General features: G+C 36.0%; 2 protein-coding genes across 4 annotated transcripts in view; one reads left to right on the top strand and one right to left on the bottom strand.

Moving 5' to 3' along the window:
• LOC150101065 (myosin regulatory light chain sqh) overlaps positions 1–20,653 on the bottom strand; it is a 127,538-nt gene that overhangs the window by 84,189 nt on the left and 22,696 nt on the right. The window lies entirely within an intron of this gene.
• The window catches only part of LOC150101066 (xaa-Arg dipeptidase-like), a 30,624-nt gene that overhangs the window by 5,332 nt on the left and 4,639 nt on the right, over positions 1–20,653 (top strand). The window contains exons 3-5 of the mRNA XM_090401245.1: positions 13,377–13,526; positions 15,847–15,988; positions 17,202–17,444. Coding sequence (XP_090257371.1) covers positions 13,377–13,526; positions 15,847–15,988; positions 17,202–17,444 — 535 coding nt within the window. The remainder of the gene's footprint in view (positions 1–13,376; positions 13,527–15,846; positions 15,989–17,201; positions 17,445–20,653) is intronic.

Genomic DNA, 20,653 nt, shown 5'->3' with positions numbered 1-20,653 from the left:
ATAACTGAAGAAAACTCTTTTGTCAATTTAACTTGATCTGTTTTTTCATGGAATTCTAGATCTGCAAAGACTTTTTTTGTATTTGGAAAATATCGGAAAGTATTGGAAATGACGTCACGATTAAAAATTGGTAATTTAGCTTCAAATGCTTTGATTAAATCAAACATGACAATAATTGTCTGGTTAACACCTTGCAGTTTAACATTTAATTCATTTAAATGTAAACACAAATCAGTAAAAAACATTAATTTCGAAAGCCATTCGACGTTCACTAATTGATTGTATTTTTAAATGATTTTCTCATTATGTAAAAAAAGTCTGATAATTCTATAAACCCGGGGCAGAGCTGACTACTACCGGGTGCGTCCCCAGGTGGCGGATCGGGGAACAGCCTTCAGATATGGAGGCTAGCTGCGTATAAGCAGAGCAATCTGGCGAATAAGCAGCCGTGGACCAACAGCGACTGAGCTATCAGGGGGTGGGGGAGCAGAAGTGGCAACTCTGTTTCACTTAAAACCTCACAAAGCCCAATGACAACTCGGTGACATGGCGAGTAGTGCCGCCATTAAATAAGTACCTGCTGGGGTCACTGCCCCTGACATTGGGAAGCAGCATTGTCAGTACTGACACAAGGTTGAAGCCAAATGATGACGGAAAAGCTTGTGATCAGAGATTTGCAGATGGCAATATGATTATATTGTGTACGTCTGTAATACTGCGGAGCAGAAAGCAAACGGAGAAACTACTGCTCTACCTTATCTCCAGAACAACCACCATGGGACAGGGGTGCGAAGAATCTCCGGGCTCAAAATGGTGTCCACTTTTAAAATTGCAACTTGGAATGTCAAAACTCTGTATGAAGCTGGCAAATTAAGAAATGCCACAAGAGAAATGAAGAGGCTGGGCATCCGGATTTTGGGAATTTGCGAGACAAGATGGCAAGGATCTGGAAAGTGTCAACAAGATAATACAACAATGTATTACTCTGGGAATGATGAGAACAAACATCGACATGGTGTAGTTGTAATAGTAGATGAAGAAATCAATAAATCAGTACTAAATTGGATTCCATTTTCTGAAAGAATAATGCTGTTACAACTTAAGGGAAACCCCGTTAACATAAATATCATCCAAGCTTATGCACCCACAGCTGACAAAAGTGAAGAAGATGTTGGAGAGTTTTATGAACACCTAAAAGAGATTAAAAACCTAACAAAGAAACATGATATAAACATAGTGATGGGTGACTTCAATGCAAAAGTAGGAAGAGGGGGTGATGGAGAAATTGTTGGCGAACATGGCTTAGGCACCAGAAATGACAGAGGAGATCGCCTAGTCCAGTTCCGTCAGGAAGAAGATCTAACAATAGCAAATACCTGGTTTAAACTTCCACCCAGAAGACTGTACACTTGGAAATCGCCTCAAGATAACCAACATAACATTGTCCGAAATCAAATTGATTATATACTGATAAATAAAAGATTCCACAGTAGTATAAAGAGTGCAAAGACTTATCCTGGAGCAGATATCTCATCAGACCACAATCCCATAGTTGCAGAAATACGTCTTAGATTAAAATCAGCTAAAAAATCACAAAAGAAGAAAAAGAAAATTGATGTATAAAAACTGAAAGACCCGAACATAAATAAAAGTGCCAAGACACAGCTTAACCTGCGATTACAACAGATTAACATAGAAGAAAATAAAAGTGTGGAATCTCTTTGGAATAGCTTAAAGAATGCCATCGTAACAACAAGTATTGAAGAAGTAGGTTATGTGAATAATATAAAACAACAGGAATGGATGACAGATGAGATTCTTTCTCTTATTGATACAAGAAGAATGTACAAAAACAAAGACCTAGCCAGGTATACAAAAACACATAACATCATCAAGAAAAAAATAAAAGAAGCCAAGGAAAATTGGATGAAACATTTATGTACTGAAATTGAACTGCTTCAGAAGAAACATGATAATTTCAATCTGTATAAGAAAATCAACGTAATTTCCGGAAAACTGAGGACAAAGCAAATAGTGTCTCTAAGAGACGAAAATGGAAAAATAGTTCTAGAAGAAGAGAATAAAGCACAGATTTGGATAAAATATGTAACAGAACTTTTCAATGATACTAGACAGAAGCCTATAAATATAAAAGATAACATTCAAGGACCAGCAATCATGAAATGCGAAATAGAGAATGCTATACGAACAAGTAAAACAGGAAAAGCCAGTGGACCAGATGGTGTGCAAACAGAATTTTTAAAATTAATAGAACCAGATAACATCAAACTTCTTGAAAAACTATTTAATGAAATATATGAAAGTGATGAATTTCCATCATATTGGCTCAAATCTACATTTATCACTGTCCCAAAGAAACCCAAAGCGAATTCCTGTGGTGACTTCCGACTTATTAGTCTAATGAGCCAAACATTAAAAATATTTTTGAAAGTAATTCAGAATCGCATTTATAGAAAAAGTGAAGAAACTCTAAGTGAAACACAATTCGGCTTTCGGAATGGTTTTGGTACTAGAGAGGCCCTTTTCTGTACCCAAATATTGATACCAAAATGCATAGAAAAACAGAAATCTGTCTTTATGTGTTTCATAGATTTTGAAAAAGCATTCGACAAAGTCAGACACACTAACTTAATAGAAGTCCTTCAACAAACAAGGCTAGACGAACAAGACATAAGACTAATAACAAATCTGTATTGGAATCAGTCAGCTACCGTTCAATTAGACAACATTACCACCAGTGATATTAACATCAAAAGAGGAGTGAGACAAGGATGTGTGCTCTCACCACTCCTGTTCAACATATACACAGAGGTAATCTTTAAAAAAGCATTGGAAGAAGGTCCAGATTGAATCACAATAAATGGAAAGATTGTTAACAACCTACGATATGCAGATGACACCGTGCTAATTGCAGATAACATTATGGATCTCCAAAAACTCATTGACAGAGTATACATAGAAAGCCGAAGAATGGGAATAAATATAAACATCAACAAGACAAAATACATGATCATCAGCAAACATCCAGCCTCATCAATGAAACTGACACTCAATGGGAAAAATATTGATCAAGTGTCAAGATATAAATATCTTGGTTGTTGGCTTAATGAACGGTGGGATCCAGAAATAGATATAAAGACAAGGATTGAAGTTGCATGGCAGTCCTTCATGAAAATGAGAACACTATTCTGCAATAAAGACCTAAACATGGAAGTCAGATGCCGAATGCTGAAATGTTACGTGTGGTCTATTCTGCTCTATGGAGTTGAAACATGGACATTGAAGGAGACAACCATCAAAAAAATCGAAGCCTTTGCGATGCGGCTATACAGAAGAATGCTAAAGATATCATGGACAGAAAAAAATACCAATGAAGAGGTCTTAAAATTCATTGGCAAAGCTAAACATCTTGTACAAATAATCAAGAAACGAAAAACATCATATCTTGGCCACATCATGAAAAACAGCAAATACCAACTTCTACAAACTATTTTGGTAGGAAGAATTGATGGCAAAGGAGCTAGAGGAAGAAAAAGAATATCATGGTTTGACAACATCAAGACGTGGACAGGAAAGAGCAGTGCACAACTGCTGAGATTAGCACAAGACCGCAGTTTGTTCGCCAAGATGGTCGCTGACCTTCGATAGAAGATAGCACAATAAGAAGAAGAAATGATTTTCTCATTATGTAAAAAAAGTCTGACTTCATCTAAACACTCAACAAATCGTTGAAGAACTTTTCCACGACTTAACCATCGGACGTTGTTGTACATAAGTAAACCATTATACATACACCGACTTCACTTAATAATTCTATAAATTTTCGTTTATTTAAAGCGCTTGCTGATATAAAATTGACGAATTTTGTTACAATACTCATAATATCTTCCAGTGGCTTGAAACTAGCCTTTGCGCATAAAACCTGCTGATGTATAATACAATGAAAACCCAGAAGTGAATGTCCAATATATTTGATAAATAAACTGACGAACCCATTTTCCTCTCCAGTCATACTGCGAGCACCATCAGTAGTTACTGATACAATTTTGGAGGGATCTATATCTCTTTCAGCAAGTGCATTTACAACTGCGTTGCAAATATCTATTCCTTTTGTTGTTGTTGCTAATGATGTTAAACTTATCAATTCTTTTTTGATGTTATTCCCAACACAATAACGAATAAAAATTGCTAAACGACCTGATCCAGTTATGTCAGTACTCTCATCAAGACAAAGAGAAATTAAACCAGAAAATTTTATATCTGTTTTTTGCTGATGAGTTATATTTTTAGCCATTTTTATGATTCTATCTTTCACCGTGTTTCTAGCCAAAGGCATATCTTTTATTCTTTGAATAATTTTTTCCTTGTTTTCAAAATCTTCAAAGAGAACTGGTGCGCATTATAACCATGCTTCTTTGTATATTCCCCATCACTAAAAGGTTTCCCGTGTTTAGCAATTACATTTGAGACAAAAAAACTAGCAGCAGTTATATTTGAACGACTGCCGATAAATTTCATTAGGGTTGTTGACTGGATATTCCTATTTTTAATTGCCCGAGCAATAATTCTTTCTGTTCGTCCTTGCTTTTCCCAAGGAGCGATTTATGGTTTGTCTCATAATGCCGTTTTACTGACGACGTTCGGCACACAACTGTCCCGAAACATAAAACGCATATTGCTTTATTGTCTTTATTAATCATGCCATACTCTTCAGTCCACCAGCTTTGGAACTCTCTGCTGCTTGATTGTGATAATTTTCGTTTTTTATTTTCGCCAGCCATGTTCGGTAGAACTGTAACAAAATAATTCACAACTTCAATCAAATGCATTTTTTATAGTTTCAAAAAAATCAACATTTTATTATATGCCTAAATTAAATTATCTTTATAATTCCCATTTACAGTAGCAAAAACAGAACAGTGCACACACGCAACAATAATGCACTTGCCGCTGCTTATTTCTGCCTACTGGCGGATGCGCGGTGCGAAATGCATAATGAACGCACGTGCGATTAGAAAAGGGGAAAAAAAATCATCTAATGCCTTTTTATTCCCGTATACGGGGAGTAGGCGAGGCCATTTAGCCCTATCTAACTTTTGGAGACTGAGTGGGCAGTTCAATCTCCACTGGTACCAATCAGAGATAGATGGCCCAAGGCTATCACTAATTAAGCGGTACTCAGTGAAGAGAGACGGCTCAAATGTGCCGCCATCTCGTGGTCGCTAACCCTAACACAATATATTTAATGTCTGAAATAAAGTGGGTTCTACGGTCGATTTTCTTGAGTTTACGGGACGAAAAACCCGAGTTTCCGGGAGGAAAAACCCGCTTGCCCGTGCCAGAGATCGACTAACTCTGGGAACCGGTCGAAAAAAGGCTTAGAAAAATTTCCTCTAGTCGCCGACTAGACTCGAAACCAAGTCTTCCTTCGTGCGGTCAAGCGCCGTGGTGTGTAAACGCCACATCCACTGAGCTACACAGGCTCTCTAGAAAAGGGAAAAGTCAGGGAATCCTAGGGATCAGTCCTTCTCAAATCTTTTTCTATAGACTGTATTTTTATTTATTCTTAATGTATTAGAGGGCTCAGTCCCAACAAACTTACTCGTAAATACCGTTCCCATTTTTTTTAAAGTTCATACATTAAACTAACATGAGTATTAATATTATATAAATTAAGTGGATATTAAATCAAACAATATTTCAAAGCCGACTACGGTAACTATAGAATTTTCGTGGGAAATTTGGCGAGTGTATTCCCGTAAGATCTCTGGTCAAATTTCGCAAGAAACGTCTATAGTTTCTGAAGTCGGCTTTGAAATAATGTTGGATTTAATATCCACTTAATTTATATAATTTTGTATCGCCGATGTGAAGCCTTTTGGCTATTTATTTTAGTAAACAAGTTTTAATAATTAATTATGGCATAATCATAAAGAGTATTAATACACTTAATGTATACGGTGTAGCATGTCGACAAATATAAAAGTACGCATTTAAATTAGTTATCAATCACAGGACTAATGCTACAATATTGTAGTTTCCTCAGGCCAACATCATTAAATTAGCTTCTGGTAAGTTTCATTGACATATCCCATTCTTATCACCAAAAATTTATAATATTATTCAGTATTAAAATTGATTATTGCATTATTAAATTCATTTTAATGATGTTGGTTTGAAAAAAAAACACGGTAGTGAGAAAAATATGTTTAAAAATATTTATAAATATTGTAACTCACCATTGAAGTCAGCGGAGCAGGGGAAGCAGCAGAAGGAGACTTGTCATCGAACGCTTACCGTCGAATATAACTTAACTCGCCCTCGCGTATAACTGACACCCCTGATTTCACTTTACGAAAAAAGACATTAAAAGGTTTTGCATATATACCTCCCACACAAACAACAACAACACGCCCTCCCCAACAGCCATTATATACTGTAGATGCAAGGAAAAAAAAAAGTTTTATTGTATTTCTGAATAAGGTACAGAGGCTTTTGCATAGTCTGTGTAATATATTTCTCAACAAATAGTGCAATTAGAGACAGCTGCAATAAAAACGGCGCCTAACAAATGAATCATATGTACCCCCTCTCACAGAAACAATGCTGTATAGCAAACAAAACCATGTGTTGCACCGGAAACACAGTATCTAACTAAAAGTATTGTCCAATTTTTCAATTACATGAAATAAGTGTTTGTTTGATTGCATTTGAAATTCTCGATGTCATTATGACAGATCACAAAGGCTAACTTCAAATGAAATTCTATCACGAATTGAAACATTCCATATAATGCTTGTGTGAGTTTCCCTTCCAGCTCAAACGCAAACAGGGCAATAAAAACCAATCATGGGTTGAAACTTTGTGTGAGTTGAGCCCGCCGGTAATAAGAAGTTCTGTTGGAACGATAAACGACATCCCGTCGTGAATGTCTTAAAACTAAGAAATATATAGTGAATGCTGTTATGACAGTTGCATATGTTATGGAATTCGGTTGAAGAGAATTAGCATTTCAACTCAAAAATTGTCGGTTCCATTTGTCTTTGGGTCGCTTGATCTTTTGTTAATACCGCACCAATCAAATTCATGTCTTCATAGCTGCTCTCTCCTGTAAAACACAACTTAAAACTTGTACGTATTGTAACAATTAAAAAAAAAAAGGCTGAATAATTTATAAGCATATAAAAGGATATCACATGTAAATCGTTGACGCGCCAGCAAAATTCTCTGGCGTGCCACCTCTGGCACGCGTGCCATAGGTTCGCCACCACTGGTCTAGGACATAAGGGCTTTTCAACTGAAGGTGAGTTAGCCAGTCCCATACAGGGATAAAAAGAGGGGTACCCCCCTCTCCTGATAATTCTGGTTTTCATCCCGCAAAGCAGATAAACCAACCAAAAGAACACCTGCAATTAACCGATATAATACATCGGACTCATAGCCTGAAATGATTCGGCCATAACTCCAACAAGTCCTTTAAATAATTAGCACGCTACATTAATGAAAATAGCTACTATGCCAATTCTGTGATTAGGTTAATCCCACAAATGTTCTATCGAGTTCAGATCGAAGTTCTGTGATAGCAATTGCAATGCTATTGGCTTTTAACCACGTGTTTACAATCATTCTTTGTGATATGTAGCGTTACCATGCTTGGAAAGAGTAAGGACTGGTGATAATATAAAACTGACACTATACAGTACACGAACTATTGTCCAGATGATAAACATAAGACCTAGCAGGCATTATTCCATGTATGACAGCAGAATCTAATCCATTACACGAGAAGCAATCCCACATCTCCATACAGCCATCTATAAAACCTCACTGTTCAGATAGCACAACGATGAGGTTTGGAGGTATGCAACCTATGTACAAAAAAAGCATACTAGGAACTCACATTCACACTCAAATAAGTCCACATAACTGGAAGAGCCTATAGAGTGACATCGTTCCATAGGACCGTTTTCCATTGCTATACGACCCACAATCTGAGCGTTTGGAGTGATAAACGATGATCCATATTCTTTGTTAGCAAACGCTTGTAAGATTATCTCATCAATGAAAACTAATGCCATATGGTTGTCTACATATTCTGCAAACAATTATGGGATTGTCTACTTTGATTCCTCTCTTCTCCAACAAGAGTTTCTAGAGGTTTTATAGTAAATGAGCTAATCAGTCTCCTCTCAAGAAGCATTTGCTTCTGTCACTCTGTATTTTAGGTTTACTTTGTTATATCTTGGACTCAGTGCCATTTGTGGACTTTCCTTTCTTCAACAAGTTGACCCTTAGAATGCCTAATTGCTACGCAGTAACATATGCAAACAATTCCTCATCAATCCCTGAAATGATGTTAAAACACAGTGCGTACAAAATCAAAATGCCGACAAGCGAACCGTTGACATCCTAACTGAGAAACGACGAAAATGACGTTTGAATCATCACCACTGTCGGCGTTAAGGGTAATTACGAAAATATAAATTTAAAATACTGGTGATCGCCAGGATTCTAAGATACCAGAATCTGCAGTTTCTGGTGGAGAGTTATAGCTCATTCTTTGTTAGTTGTGCTAACAAAGGATGAGCTATATCCTGCTTCTAGCAGGGGAACCTTCTGCTGTTTTTCTAGTAGCCTCATACTGGTCTATTTCTGAACGTCTGATCTCCCAACGTTGTTACACCATTCAATAAAGTATATACTTTGAGACAGTAATTATGTAATAATCTGAATTTCAAATAAAACGTTTTGCACATCTTAGAGGTTTTAGATTTATGCCTAACGTTTCAAATCTATGCAAAAACTAAGAGGCACAATGCGAGAGGTGAGAGACCTCCAGCATCAAAGAAATGAGAAATTTCTTTGATGCTGGAGGTTGCATCGCGTGACGTCAGCGCTTGGAGGTTGTGAATCTATGCTTAAAAATTTGCCCTGGACCCAAATTTAAGAGAAAGAATCTAGAATCTAGATTATTTTCTTGAAGGTAATCACATAACTCTTTATTTATATGCTTGTCATATGATTTAAAACCAGGATTCACGCCCTTAAGTTCTGAAATTAGGATTAAAAGTTTGCTCGGATCCAAATTTAAGGGAAAGAATTTAGATTCATTTCATAAAGAAGATTACTGAAATTAGGGAAAATCAAAGATTTTCCCTAATGTTTTAATCATTTAAAACAGGATTCACATACTTACTCAGCTTATTAACTTGCAGCTTCTTTATATCAGCATAAATAACCCAAACTCTGTGAAAGAGTTAAGAATCGACTTTTTATTTATAATCTTTAGGAAATACATACGAAGAATACTGATAGAAAGGACAGACGCAGCAGGATGAGTAAAGAAGGTAGTTAATTTTGTGACAGTGGAGTTCGTAACTGTGTGGATGATAACTTCTTTAAAGCTTACTAAAAAGCCATTTAATGTAATTAACAAAGCTGCAATTTTCAATCTAACATAGATTATAGTATACAGACGTGTTTAAAACAAAATTTCACAATTTTTTCTTGTTTATCCAACATCTTTAAAATTACAGGTTGGTAATGCTTATTACTAGCGTATCGTTTTCTTAAGTGGAGTGTGAATATGAAGATAAAAGAATGTCTTACTTTGTGTGCAGGTATTTTCTTCAGGATTCCTACGATTCCCAAAGAAAATTGGCCAATCCAGTTTGTATCTGTAGTTACAAAGGTCCGCTTGTTTATTTTAATATTCTTCAATTAAACTGCATATATCCTTAAAAGTTCATTTTTTGTGTGTGTTTACTGAATTGGTTATGTAGTGGTAGTAACAGTAGTAGCAGACTTTGCCCTTTATGACAGTGATAAATGGTTATTTAGGATTACTTATCGCAACGCGCGCGCGCACGCACGCACACACACACACAAACACAAATTAAGACTTCTTTTCATTACTAAAACAAAAGTCAGCTTTCGTCGATGATGCGATTCAGGAATGCGACTGCTTACAGTAAGATTAGATTTGCTTTTTTTTATAGCGCAAATACATCAAAGGTCATACTTTGCCAAGACACAGGTTACAGCAGTATATATGATAAACGGTTAGTAGGACAATCACAAACATCCATGCCCTTGGTCGGATTCGAATCCGCAGCCTCTTGGCTGAAGAAGGGGAATACGCTAACCACTCGGCCAACCAGGCCGGCTTTTTTAGAGTTAGAAGTAATGGCCAACGAAGAACTCTTTAAAACTGCAGAATGGACACATGAGAAGAATGTTACCTTCAATAGAACCAAGTCTAAAGTGCCCCACATCTCACGTAAAAAATCAAAACAACATATAACGGTCTTAATAAAGGGGAAATTCGAGAGATAAAATACCTAGGAAGTAACATTAGATATAAAATGAGCTAAAATATCCAGGAAGTAACAATTTATCTTTAACAAGCACATGGCATATGTTGCCGAAAAAAAGCTTACAAGTTTTTTTTAGCTAGATGGTTTACAAGTAGTAAACCATCTAGCTAAGTCGGCAAGGTTGAAGTGGAGATTAGACCAACGAGCGCTGAAAACAATATACACCGGAGCTATACTATAATTGATATCTTATGCTGTACCCGATTGGAAAGATGCACTATATCTAAGAAAAACCAACAAAAGTTAAACAGTGTTCAACCTTATAGCCATACGAGTAATTAAAGTTTAATATCTTTCGAGGCAGCTTGCGTTATTGTTGGTCTAATACCGATCTGTCTGAAAATGCAAGAATTGTCTCTTATATACGAAATCACTTCAGGAAGATATAACGGAAATGTCAACATTAATCCAAATTGCTAAGAACTTCTTCACTACAAGTAGGTGGCCTCACCAAGCAAAGAAAACATTTATTATGGAGAAAGAAAGAACTGAAAGTGACGAATTCCATATAAACACTGACTGGAAATATCAGAACAGAAGGAAACATCTGTTGTTCTTTCATTGTATATCACAGACAGTCCATTATACAAGAATACTGCTCTAGACTGCATTCTCTCTGTTCTCACAACCAAGCAGAATGACTTGCTATAGTTCATCCACTTACATATCTCCGGGAATTAGAACTAAACACCTCTCATCCAAAGACTCAAAACAATTTACAGTGATAGTAGAAGCACTATAGAAGGCATAAAAAAACCAGAACCAACTAGCGTTAATAGATCAAACAAGAAATCTGGTACAGAATCTCACTTTAGAGTCTAGACGGATGGGAAATCAAATTCTGCTGGGTGGGGGCGAATAGTGGGGTAGCAGGAAACGAGAGAGCGGATCAGCTGGCTAAAGAAGCGGCCTATAAACGAATGGTTATAAAGAAGTTATCAAAAGCACTCAAAAGCCGCTATAAAAACACTTACGGAAAGCATCAAAGAATCAGCAACAAAAGAATTCTTGTCAAGTATTAGCAGTAGAACTCCGGCTGAAAATACACACCATCCAGGTTTAACCACGCTACTAATTGAACATAGAAAATTAACATACTGCCTACACAAATTCCATATCCTGGAATCGTCATCATGCATTTGTTGTCCACACCTTCAACAGAATGTCGATCACTTACTTTACGACTGTCAGCTATAGGACTCCATCCGTATGTCCTTAATACAACACATCATCACTTCTGGAAACGAATTTAGACGACTAGCTAGTGTCAAAAGAGGCTTATACAAAAGTATTAGTCAGAATTATTTAATTTTACCAATATGTGTTCCTGCCACAAAGCATTTCTGGTGAAATATTTACAGGGTAGTTCACCATTGCTCCCCCCCCCCCCATTTTATCCGAGCTTGGAAATGGCATATAAGTGACAAATTAGGCCTATGACTGAGTCATTAGTATTCATGACTGTTCGATGGGCGGCTTTGTCTCTTCTGAGAGAAGAAAAACCCGAATTTCCTGGTGAATAAACTCTCTACCTCCTTATAAGACAGTCCAGTTCACCTTTAGTCGAAAGAAACCAGATAAAGGTTCCTCACGTCGCGGACAAGAATCGAACCCAGGTCTTTCCGACCAAAGGGCTTTTCGTCTATACCGACGCAGCAACGGAGGCTTTGTTTGAATTGTATAGTGAATGGGGGAATACGTACGTAGAGATGTAAAATATAAATGCAAATATAAATATAGATACAAAGATATAAATATAAATGATAATCACCAAACTTGGAAGCTACATGTAATATATGCATTGTATGCAATGGAGAATTACCTCCTTGTGGGATTACTACCGGGAGGAAAACGCGTGCACGAGCGCGCGCACACACGCACGCACACACGCACGCACACACGCACGCACACACACACGCACACACACGCGTATATTTTATTTTTTTCTCCGATATATCACGTGCCTGTATGGAGTGATCTGCATGACCATATTTCTCAGAAACGAATTCTGGTACTCTTGTATTCTTCTTCTCTTTTCTTTGAGCCTATGCACGGTACGAATATACTATGGGTTTATATTAAAAAAAAAAAAAAAAAAAAAAAAAAAAAAAAAAAAAACGTACCACCGCAGATCTGCCAGTTTGTTCACAAAATGAAAGATCACAAGAGCAAGAAACTCTATATGCTCCTTGATGAAAAGAGAAGGAAAGTTGCTTTTTCGGAATTTCGTATTAATTTCCTAATTTTTGTTTTAATTTTCTTTTTTTATTTAAACCACCATGGATCGAACAAATTGTTCGATCAAAAACAAATGAAGTTTCTGATCAAACTTCAACTGCTATAACCAGGCAATTCTCCCATTATCCATCTTTCCTGTTTAATTATACCACGCCTTCAATAATACTCGTTTGTTAACGTTTAACGGTTAGGCGTGATGAATGTTTTGTCCGCATAATTTTATTATTTATAAATATTTAGTAGTGGTTCTAACGATTTTCAATCCCCCCCCACCCTGTTTTTGTCATGCTTATTTTTTAATCGGATTGTGGAAGAAAGTTATATTCACTACTTGCTAACGTAATAATAATAATAATAACTTTCTAGGCATTCCCACTTGACGCGAGTTTCAAAGTACTGGAGTAGTCGATGCATCATTGAGAGTTGTGTCTATTGTTTGTGATACCGAAGTGCTACTAGTATAATAAATGGTGTCTCGAGTTCCAAAACTGTTAGTTGTGGTTAGTGCTAACTAAAGGTTACAAAGAAATATTCTTTATTCTTCAAAGAAATGATCGGTGTCCAATACAACACATATCATATTTTCTCTGGTCTGCAAAACATTTCTAAATGATATCTTCAATTTTTGCAAAATTCTAATTTAAAAACATCGAAAATCAATGTTAATTCTTCCTTTCTTAGTGAGTGGTAACCCACTCAACAGTACCGTTAATGTGTATTCATATATTTTGCTTGTTTCAGATCATCGTGCTCGGTACTCCAGCAGAAGAAGGCGGTGGAGGAAAAATAAAAATGATCAAAGGCGGTGCTTTCTCAGATATCGATGTTGCCATGATGGTACACCCTGCAATTGCAAACTATTACAAGAAAGCTTTCCTGGCATCCACACATGTAAGATATTATACGGATTTTAAAAAAAAATGTTTTATGAAACTAAAGTATTTGATATTTCTATGTCGATCATATTCCTATATTTCTGATCATTGCATTTGTTGATAATATGCCAAAAAAAACCCTTCAAATTGATCCATAAGATCAGTAGACTAATCTTAAAAACCTATAATCTATTCCTTGTTTGTTCGCTGCATTATTTCTGTGCATTCTCAACAGTATTCTACAGGTAGACTAGAAATCATGTGCCATTCTTCTCTCTCACGAGGAGACAATAGAGTGGAACGTCTACAAATTGAATAGTTGTCATCACCGATAAATAAAAGAATGCGATATAAAAAAGCGTGTCTATAAAGAGTAAAAATTAAAATTTAAATATTCTTCATGAATCTTTTAAGAAGTGTGCACTTATAGAATAAGGAGGATAGCAAAACCGATTGGTTCGGGTCTCAAAATTTCTGTTAATTATTATTACATTGCGCCTCGCACAGAATCTCAAGATTCACTGCGGAAGGCCAATCTACAACACAAACTAACTTCGTTCCTCAAACATAATGTGGCCTGTTATGGCGTGTACCTCAGGCCGTTTTATGTATTTTGCGAAACGAAAATCTGAGTTTCCTAGAAAGAAAGCAAGAAACTAACAAACAAAGAAACAACAACATAAAAAAAAAAAAAACTGATACCTGCATATAATACCAGCTAACTTACCTTCAACTGAAAAGTCCTTAGAAAGATTCTTCAGGTGATGATAAGATTTGAAAGCAGTTCTTTTCCAACATCACAGGACACACATCGCGACTTTTTCTGACTGCACCAGGGAGGTGTATGTAATAATCTTTATTTAATGATTACTGCACAATATTTTTAAGCATTAAATTATTATTTCTAATTTTTCTACAGGTCACCACCCCCACTCACCCCCCCCCCACACACACACACACTGTGTTTGTAAATCATAAAATCATGTTTGGTAGTATCTCAAAAAAAATCTTTGGATACAGTTTAGCAGAGAGTAGTCAGACTAATTAACAAATTCATATCTTACTAATTTATTTTGCTTCCTAGCACTGTCATCCAAGCTTTCATCTATAACTCCGCCTCTTTTCCCAAAAATATCCACTCGGAAGCTCTGTTTTTGAAAAAACCAGAGCTTCTGAGACAGCTTCCCTAGCCACCACAAAGCCTGGATGTTAGAAAAACAGATCCGGGAGCAAAGTCCTCTTCCGTCAACTCGTTATGATGTACGCGTAGATACAATCCAACACCTTGTGGAATCTATGCCAAACCGCATATATGTTGTAATTCGGGTTAAAGGAGGTCCAACATGGCATTAAATAAAAGTTTCAAATTCATTGACCAGTATGTGTGCATATGTGGTGCATTCAGGAAAACGTCACTACATGTGCCATTTCGTTGGAAAGAACTGAGTTCGAACTTCGAAAGAACAATTTATAACAGCTTCGCATTGTTAGGGTTTTTTCCCAAAAGCATTAACAGCATCAAAATTTGTTAGCATTAATTTATGACAGATAATAAAATATACGAACGTGTACAGTGGTAAGAATTCTCACAATTGACAATTCATGTATGAGAAAGAAGTGTGTTTGTTCAAAACCGATATCATCGTAAATGATTTTGGACAGATCTTATGCGAAAGGAACAAAGGGAGGCGACTTTTATAGCTATTCATATATTAAGAAACATCCCAATCATTTGCTTATTGGGTTTTGGAATTACGGGCGAAGTAACTAAGGCTATGAGACCAGTGCAGTATGCTTTTAAATTCTGTGCTCTTCTATAGGCTGGTTTGCCTGCTTTGAGAAATAAAAACTCAACTGCCGGTTATCTCGCCTTCATCATTTATTTATGAGCACTTGGAAGCATCTTCCCGAATGCTCGAAGACAGAAAAATGGGAATTCCGAAAATCTGGGGATTAATAATCCGCTTGTGAATCGCCAAAAACAGACACCTCATGGACAACGAAAAATTAAAATTTTACAGATGTAGATTTATAAATCCAAAGTCCGTAAAGATTTTGGATTGTCCAATTCCGTAAAAATTCAGCTATCATGAAAATCAGCTGAATTACAACAGCAGCAGCAAAGGTTTCCCTGTTAAAGTAGCCGTCAGGATAATGTATTACTGATAATGGTGCTTGGTTACTCTGTACGATTTGCCTTTGGATAAAAAAACTCAACTTTTCAAGTACAAAATGAAAGTTGTATTAATTAATAAAGATTTTGCTAACATTTCATTAGTAAAAGCTTTATAATGCCCAACTATTTTCAAGCATTCTGTATCATTTTTCTTATGCAGGGTAGAATATATTTTAAAGGTAAAGCAGCACATGCAGCGGCAAGACCCTGGGAAGGCCTCAATGCCCTAGATGCAGCAGTAGCAGCATATAATAATATTTCACTTTTACGCCAGCAAATGAAATCAACTTGCAGAATTCATGGTAAGAACTCAACATTATAAGCAGTTCTAAATAGGAACAAACTAAATACGTAACTTATTTGCTTAAAGTGGGAAAACGTATTTCCTATTTGCTATTCACGTGAATGCAAATCTCCATGTATCCCTTTTTTAATTCGGTTATGGTTTGATTAAGAAAAATAATTATACGTTTAGGTTGCATATATATATATATATATATATATATATATATATATTCTCTCTCTCTCTCTCTATATATATATATATATATATATTATATATATATATATATATGCAACAGGTTCAATAAATAAAATAAAGTTACACTGAAAATAAATAAAACATAACTTGTGAATTATAATAATATCAGTTTACTGTAGTGTATTAAATAGAAATCATGTTGCGCCTTTTTCTTCCTATGACTCTACAGCCCAAATCGAGGATTGGCCGTCTGGATTTGTTGCTTCCAATGGTGTTTGTCCAAACTTTACTTCTCCATTTTGGACAATGCGATCTGATGTTGCTATCTTGACTAATGGTATCTATCCATCTTGTCGTTGGTTTTCTTCTTTACTTTTTGCAAGGAATTTTACTATTTATAGCCCGCTTACTTAGGAGATAATTTTCCATACGAAAAACATGTCCTATCCCATGTTATACTTGGTATTAATTATTAATAAATGCAATAGGATACAATATGTAGGAGTCGATATCAATAAATATTTTTATAAAATAGATAAGTAATATCCTCTAAATCTTTTTCATCTGCCAAAGCGAGTAGACGACTTGTTTTAGCTCTTAACTCTTTTCTGTAAATAGAGATGCAGTACGTCTCTATCATTGCCAAAGTTCAATGAAATTTCTGCAGCATATTAGACCGTAGGGAACTTTAACTGGAACAGCAGACCAAATTAGACACGAAAGAAGAAAAGAAATCGAGAAAGTCAATTTAAACTACTGCATTTAGAATCGTCACTGACAACAGTATAAATCATGCAGTTATTGAAATGTATTAAGATACAGTAGTGAGATATTCTGTGAACAGATTTTTAGGTGACTACTCTTAAATATTTAAAATTAATGTTCACGGAAAAAATTAAAATATAATATAATTAACATTAAAATAACTGTAATTATTTTTCACACTGTTTATGTTGAATGTATTTACTATTAATTATTAAAATCGGCCCTGTTTGAAACAACAGAATTTTTATTTTCTATCTTTCCGATTACAGGGATCATTGTAAATGGTGGTGTTGCTCCCAATATAACACCCGCCTCCACAGAACTTTGCTACATATTAAGAGCAAGTAATGTTCCTGACTTAGAGCATCTTTATAAGAAGGCCGAGAGATGTTTCAAAGCAGCAGCTGCAGCTACAGGATGTCAAGTACATATCGAATTCGAAGAAAGATACGAAAACTTCATCACAAATTCTCATATGGAAAATCTCTACAAAGTTCACGGAGAATCGTTCGGTAAAAAGAATACATTAACATTGTAGTTTAAACTGATAAGTTTACCAAAAAAAAAAAGTGGATACTATGACGTAAATTTGATGTAAGGTTTTATATGAAGTGTATGTATGTGTGGGTGGGTGGGGGGGGGTATATAGAAAAATTAGAAAAGTACACAGAAGATGATTTCGTTTGCGGCAGGCATTGTAGGACTAATAAAAGAGATCTTTATGCTTTTATAAACAGCGTTTCTCTCCAACTAAAAGTTGTGGCTCGCATCCCACCGTGGTAGGAATGTTTGTACAAGTTTTTAAGGTGGACAATTTTCTTCGCCGAGTGCGAGACCGCCACCAGCTTATTAGGCTTCAAATGCTTGAAGCCCTTAGCCAACCCACGTTACTATAGGATTACAAGCTTTGGTGGCAGGAATAATCATTAAATAATAAAACATATTTCCGTCGGATAGATGGACTTTTTTTTATTTTAAATAAAATTTATTTATTTTTCTGTACAAATCCACCTTACATATTCAAGGATATCCAAACATGATAACCAACTCTTAGAAAGAGTTTGGTTAATTCTTAAAAAAAAAGTCTGTGATTACAAGTCACACCTCATTCAAAGGAAGAAATTTCTTTATAAAAGGAAGTTACTTCAACTGGAGTACTTAAAGAGAGTACGACAGTTGAAGTAACTTCCTTTTATAAAGAAGTCAACTTTTAGAAGTTTGAAAATCGCATGGACCGATCAAGACTGTACAAAGAATATTAGAGGTAGTATTTCCGAAAATTAAAGGGAATAGCGATATATCGGTATTACCTTCAATTTTTGTCATATTCAAGTCAATGCGTGATGCGTCACCACTATCCAGAATCACATCTTGATAATCAAAAAAAAATGCTACCATAACTATAGAAAGAGGATTCATTTCAACGAATGCAAAATAAAATAGGAAAGATTAAATATCCATCATTATTTCTTAGCCTCAAAAATACGAGAGTTTCGAAAATTGACCAACGTGCTTATGAGAATACATCCGAGATGGAGGACTGTAATCTCGTAAGCTTTCAAATTGTATTGTATTGCATTCTCGAAACTTTCAAAGTTTCTATATTTATTCGGACAAAAAATGGATCATTAATATCCCCTATTTCTATTCACACGAACATATATTTTTTATTGCAGTAAACATCAGTTTAAATTTCTTGGGTGTCCCCTAATGTATTCGTCTGATATATTTTTCGAACAAAATAAAAACACGGCGTAGAACCGTTAAGGGATAAATACCCATTATTCACTTTTAATCCTAAGCAGTATATTATTTGTGTGTATTATTGTAATACACTGTAAAGTGATTTTTTTTAGTCGCATGACCCAAAAATAGCAGTTTCTTCCTGGAAAGAAATCTATTTGCCTGAATCTTGCTCAACTCCAGAATTTGCTTAAAAATACATAAAACGTTCACTAAAAATCAGTGACCAGAATCGAACTTAAAAGGTCTACCAACATATTGTCATAGAAATCTAAAGTCTCGACACCGTTCCATTCAGACCATCAGCGGTCTGAATGGAATTCAAAGATTTCACGTTCATGCCGATACCTGAATGTTGCCATGCTGATTGGTTTCTTACCTTTACACATCATCTGTTATTATGGAAATACGAGGGTGGGCTGAAAAGTTCTCGGCCTCGACCATAGATAGCAACACTATTAGCAAGATTTTTTTCTAAGAGTTGATACACCTATCATAAGCATCCATGTGAAAGTGCAAGTCATTCTATCAAGTAGTTTGTTTTATACAGCTGTCTGAAGCAAAAGTGTTGTCTGCATCCTTTGAAATGGATAAAATTGAGGACCGTGCGGTTATAAAATACTTTGTAAAAGAAGATTTGGGCTGCGAGTTTAAACGTGGCCGTACCAGCCTTGAAGATGATCCACGTGAAGGACGTCCAAAAAGTGTAACAACATCAGAAATCATTGATCAAGTGCACGATATGTTATTGAATGACCGGCGAGTCAAAGTGAGTGAAATTGCTGAGACTATAGGAATTTCAAAAGAACGTGTAGGATATATTTTGCATGAACAATTGCAAATGAGAAACCTTTGTATAAGATGGGTGCAGCGCTTGTTCACAGCAGATCAAAAACGCACTCGCATGAAAATCTCTGAACAGTGCTTGGAGCGTTTTAACAAGAATAAAACTAATTTTGTGCATCGATTTATTACTATGGATGAGGCTTGGATTCACCAGCACACACCAGAATCCAAACAGCCAAAACAGTGGACAGAAGTCGGTTGTTCAGTGCCAAAGAAGACAAGGTCGTGACATCGGTGTTGTGGGATGCGAAAGGCACTTTGTTTATTAATTATCTTGAAAGGGGTAAAACAATAACCAAGGAATATTACTCCGATCTTTTAACCACACTAGATGAAAAAATTCGTGAGAAAAGACCCGGTTTGAAGAAGAAAAAAATCATGTTTCATTAGAACAATGCACCTGCCCACAAAGATGTTTTTGGCAATGGGAAAATTAAGGGATCTGCACCATGAATTGTTGAAACATCCACCCTGTTCCTCAGATTTGGCTTCCTCTGACTTGTATCTCTTCCCAAAACTAAAACTCTTCTTCGCTGGTCAGCGTTTTTCTTCGAATCAAGAAGTGATTGCAGCTGTAGAGGGGTATTTTGCTGATCTTATTGAGAATCTCTACAGGGACAGGATAATGGCGCTGGAGCATCGGTGGAATAAATATATTAGTCTTAAGGGAGATTATGTTGAAAAATAAAAATAATTTAGAAATTATAAATTAGTTTTTTTCATTGTTAGGCCGAGAACATTTCAGACCACTCTCGTACAGGAATTGTTCGCTTTGTATTTGAACTTCTAAGAGACCTGAACAGAAAAATGAAGAGATGAGTTTCTTCAAAATTTCTATAAAGTAATGCTTTAGTTCAAACCAGACAGTTAAGAAACATTGCTCTGATTCACAAACTGTAAGTAATGTTCAAGAAAAGAATAGCAATTCTGGCGAGGATAAAGTCTTGGAAGTCAAAATTGATTTAATGCTATTTAAATATTTTTTGTCCATGCGGTTAGCCTAGTGGCTGTGCGCTTCGCAACCATATGCCTGGGGAAGGAGTGTCCTAGGTTCGATTCCCGTCGGAGACGTGAGGAGCTGAATGATCTTCCTCAGCTGTAGCCAAGTTAGCCGGTCTTGGGCGTGGACAGC

This window comes from Typopeltis vanoorti, chromosome 12 (genome assembly GCF_054136105.1).
Source record: "Typopeltis vanoorti isolate ZY-2024b chromosome 12, IOZ_Tvanoo_1.0, whole genome shotgun sequence".
NCBI classification, from domain to species: Eukaryota; Metazoa; Arthropoda; class Arachnida; order Uropygi; family Thelyphonidae; genus Typopeltis; species Typopeltis vanoorti.
This window is presented reverse-complemented; position numbering and strand designations above follow the sequence as displayed.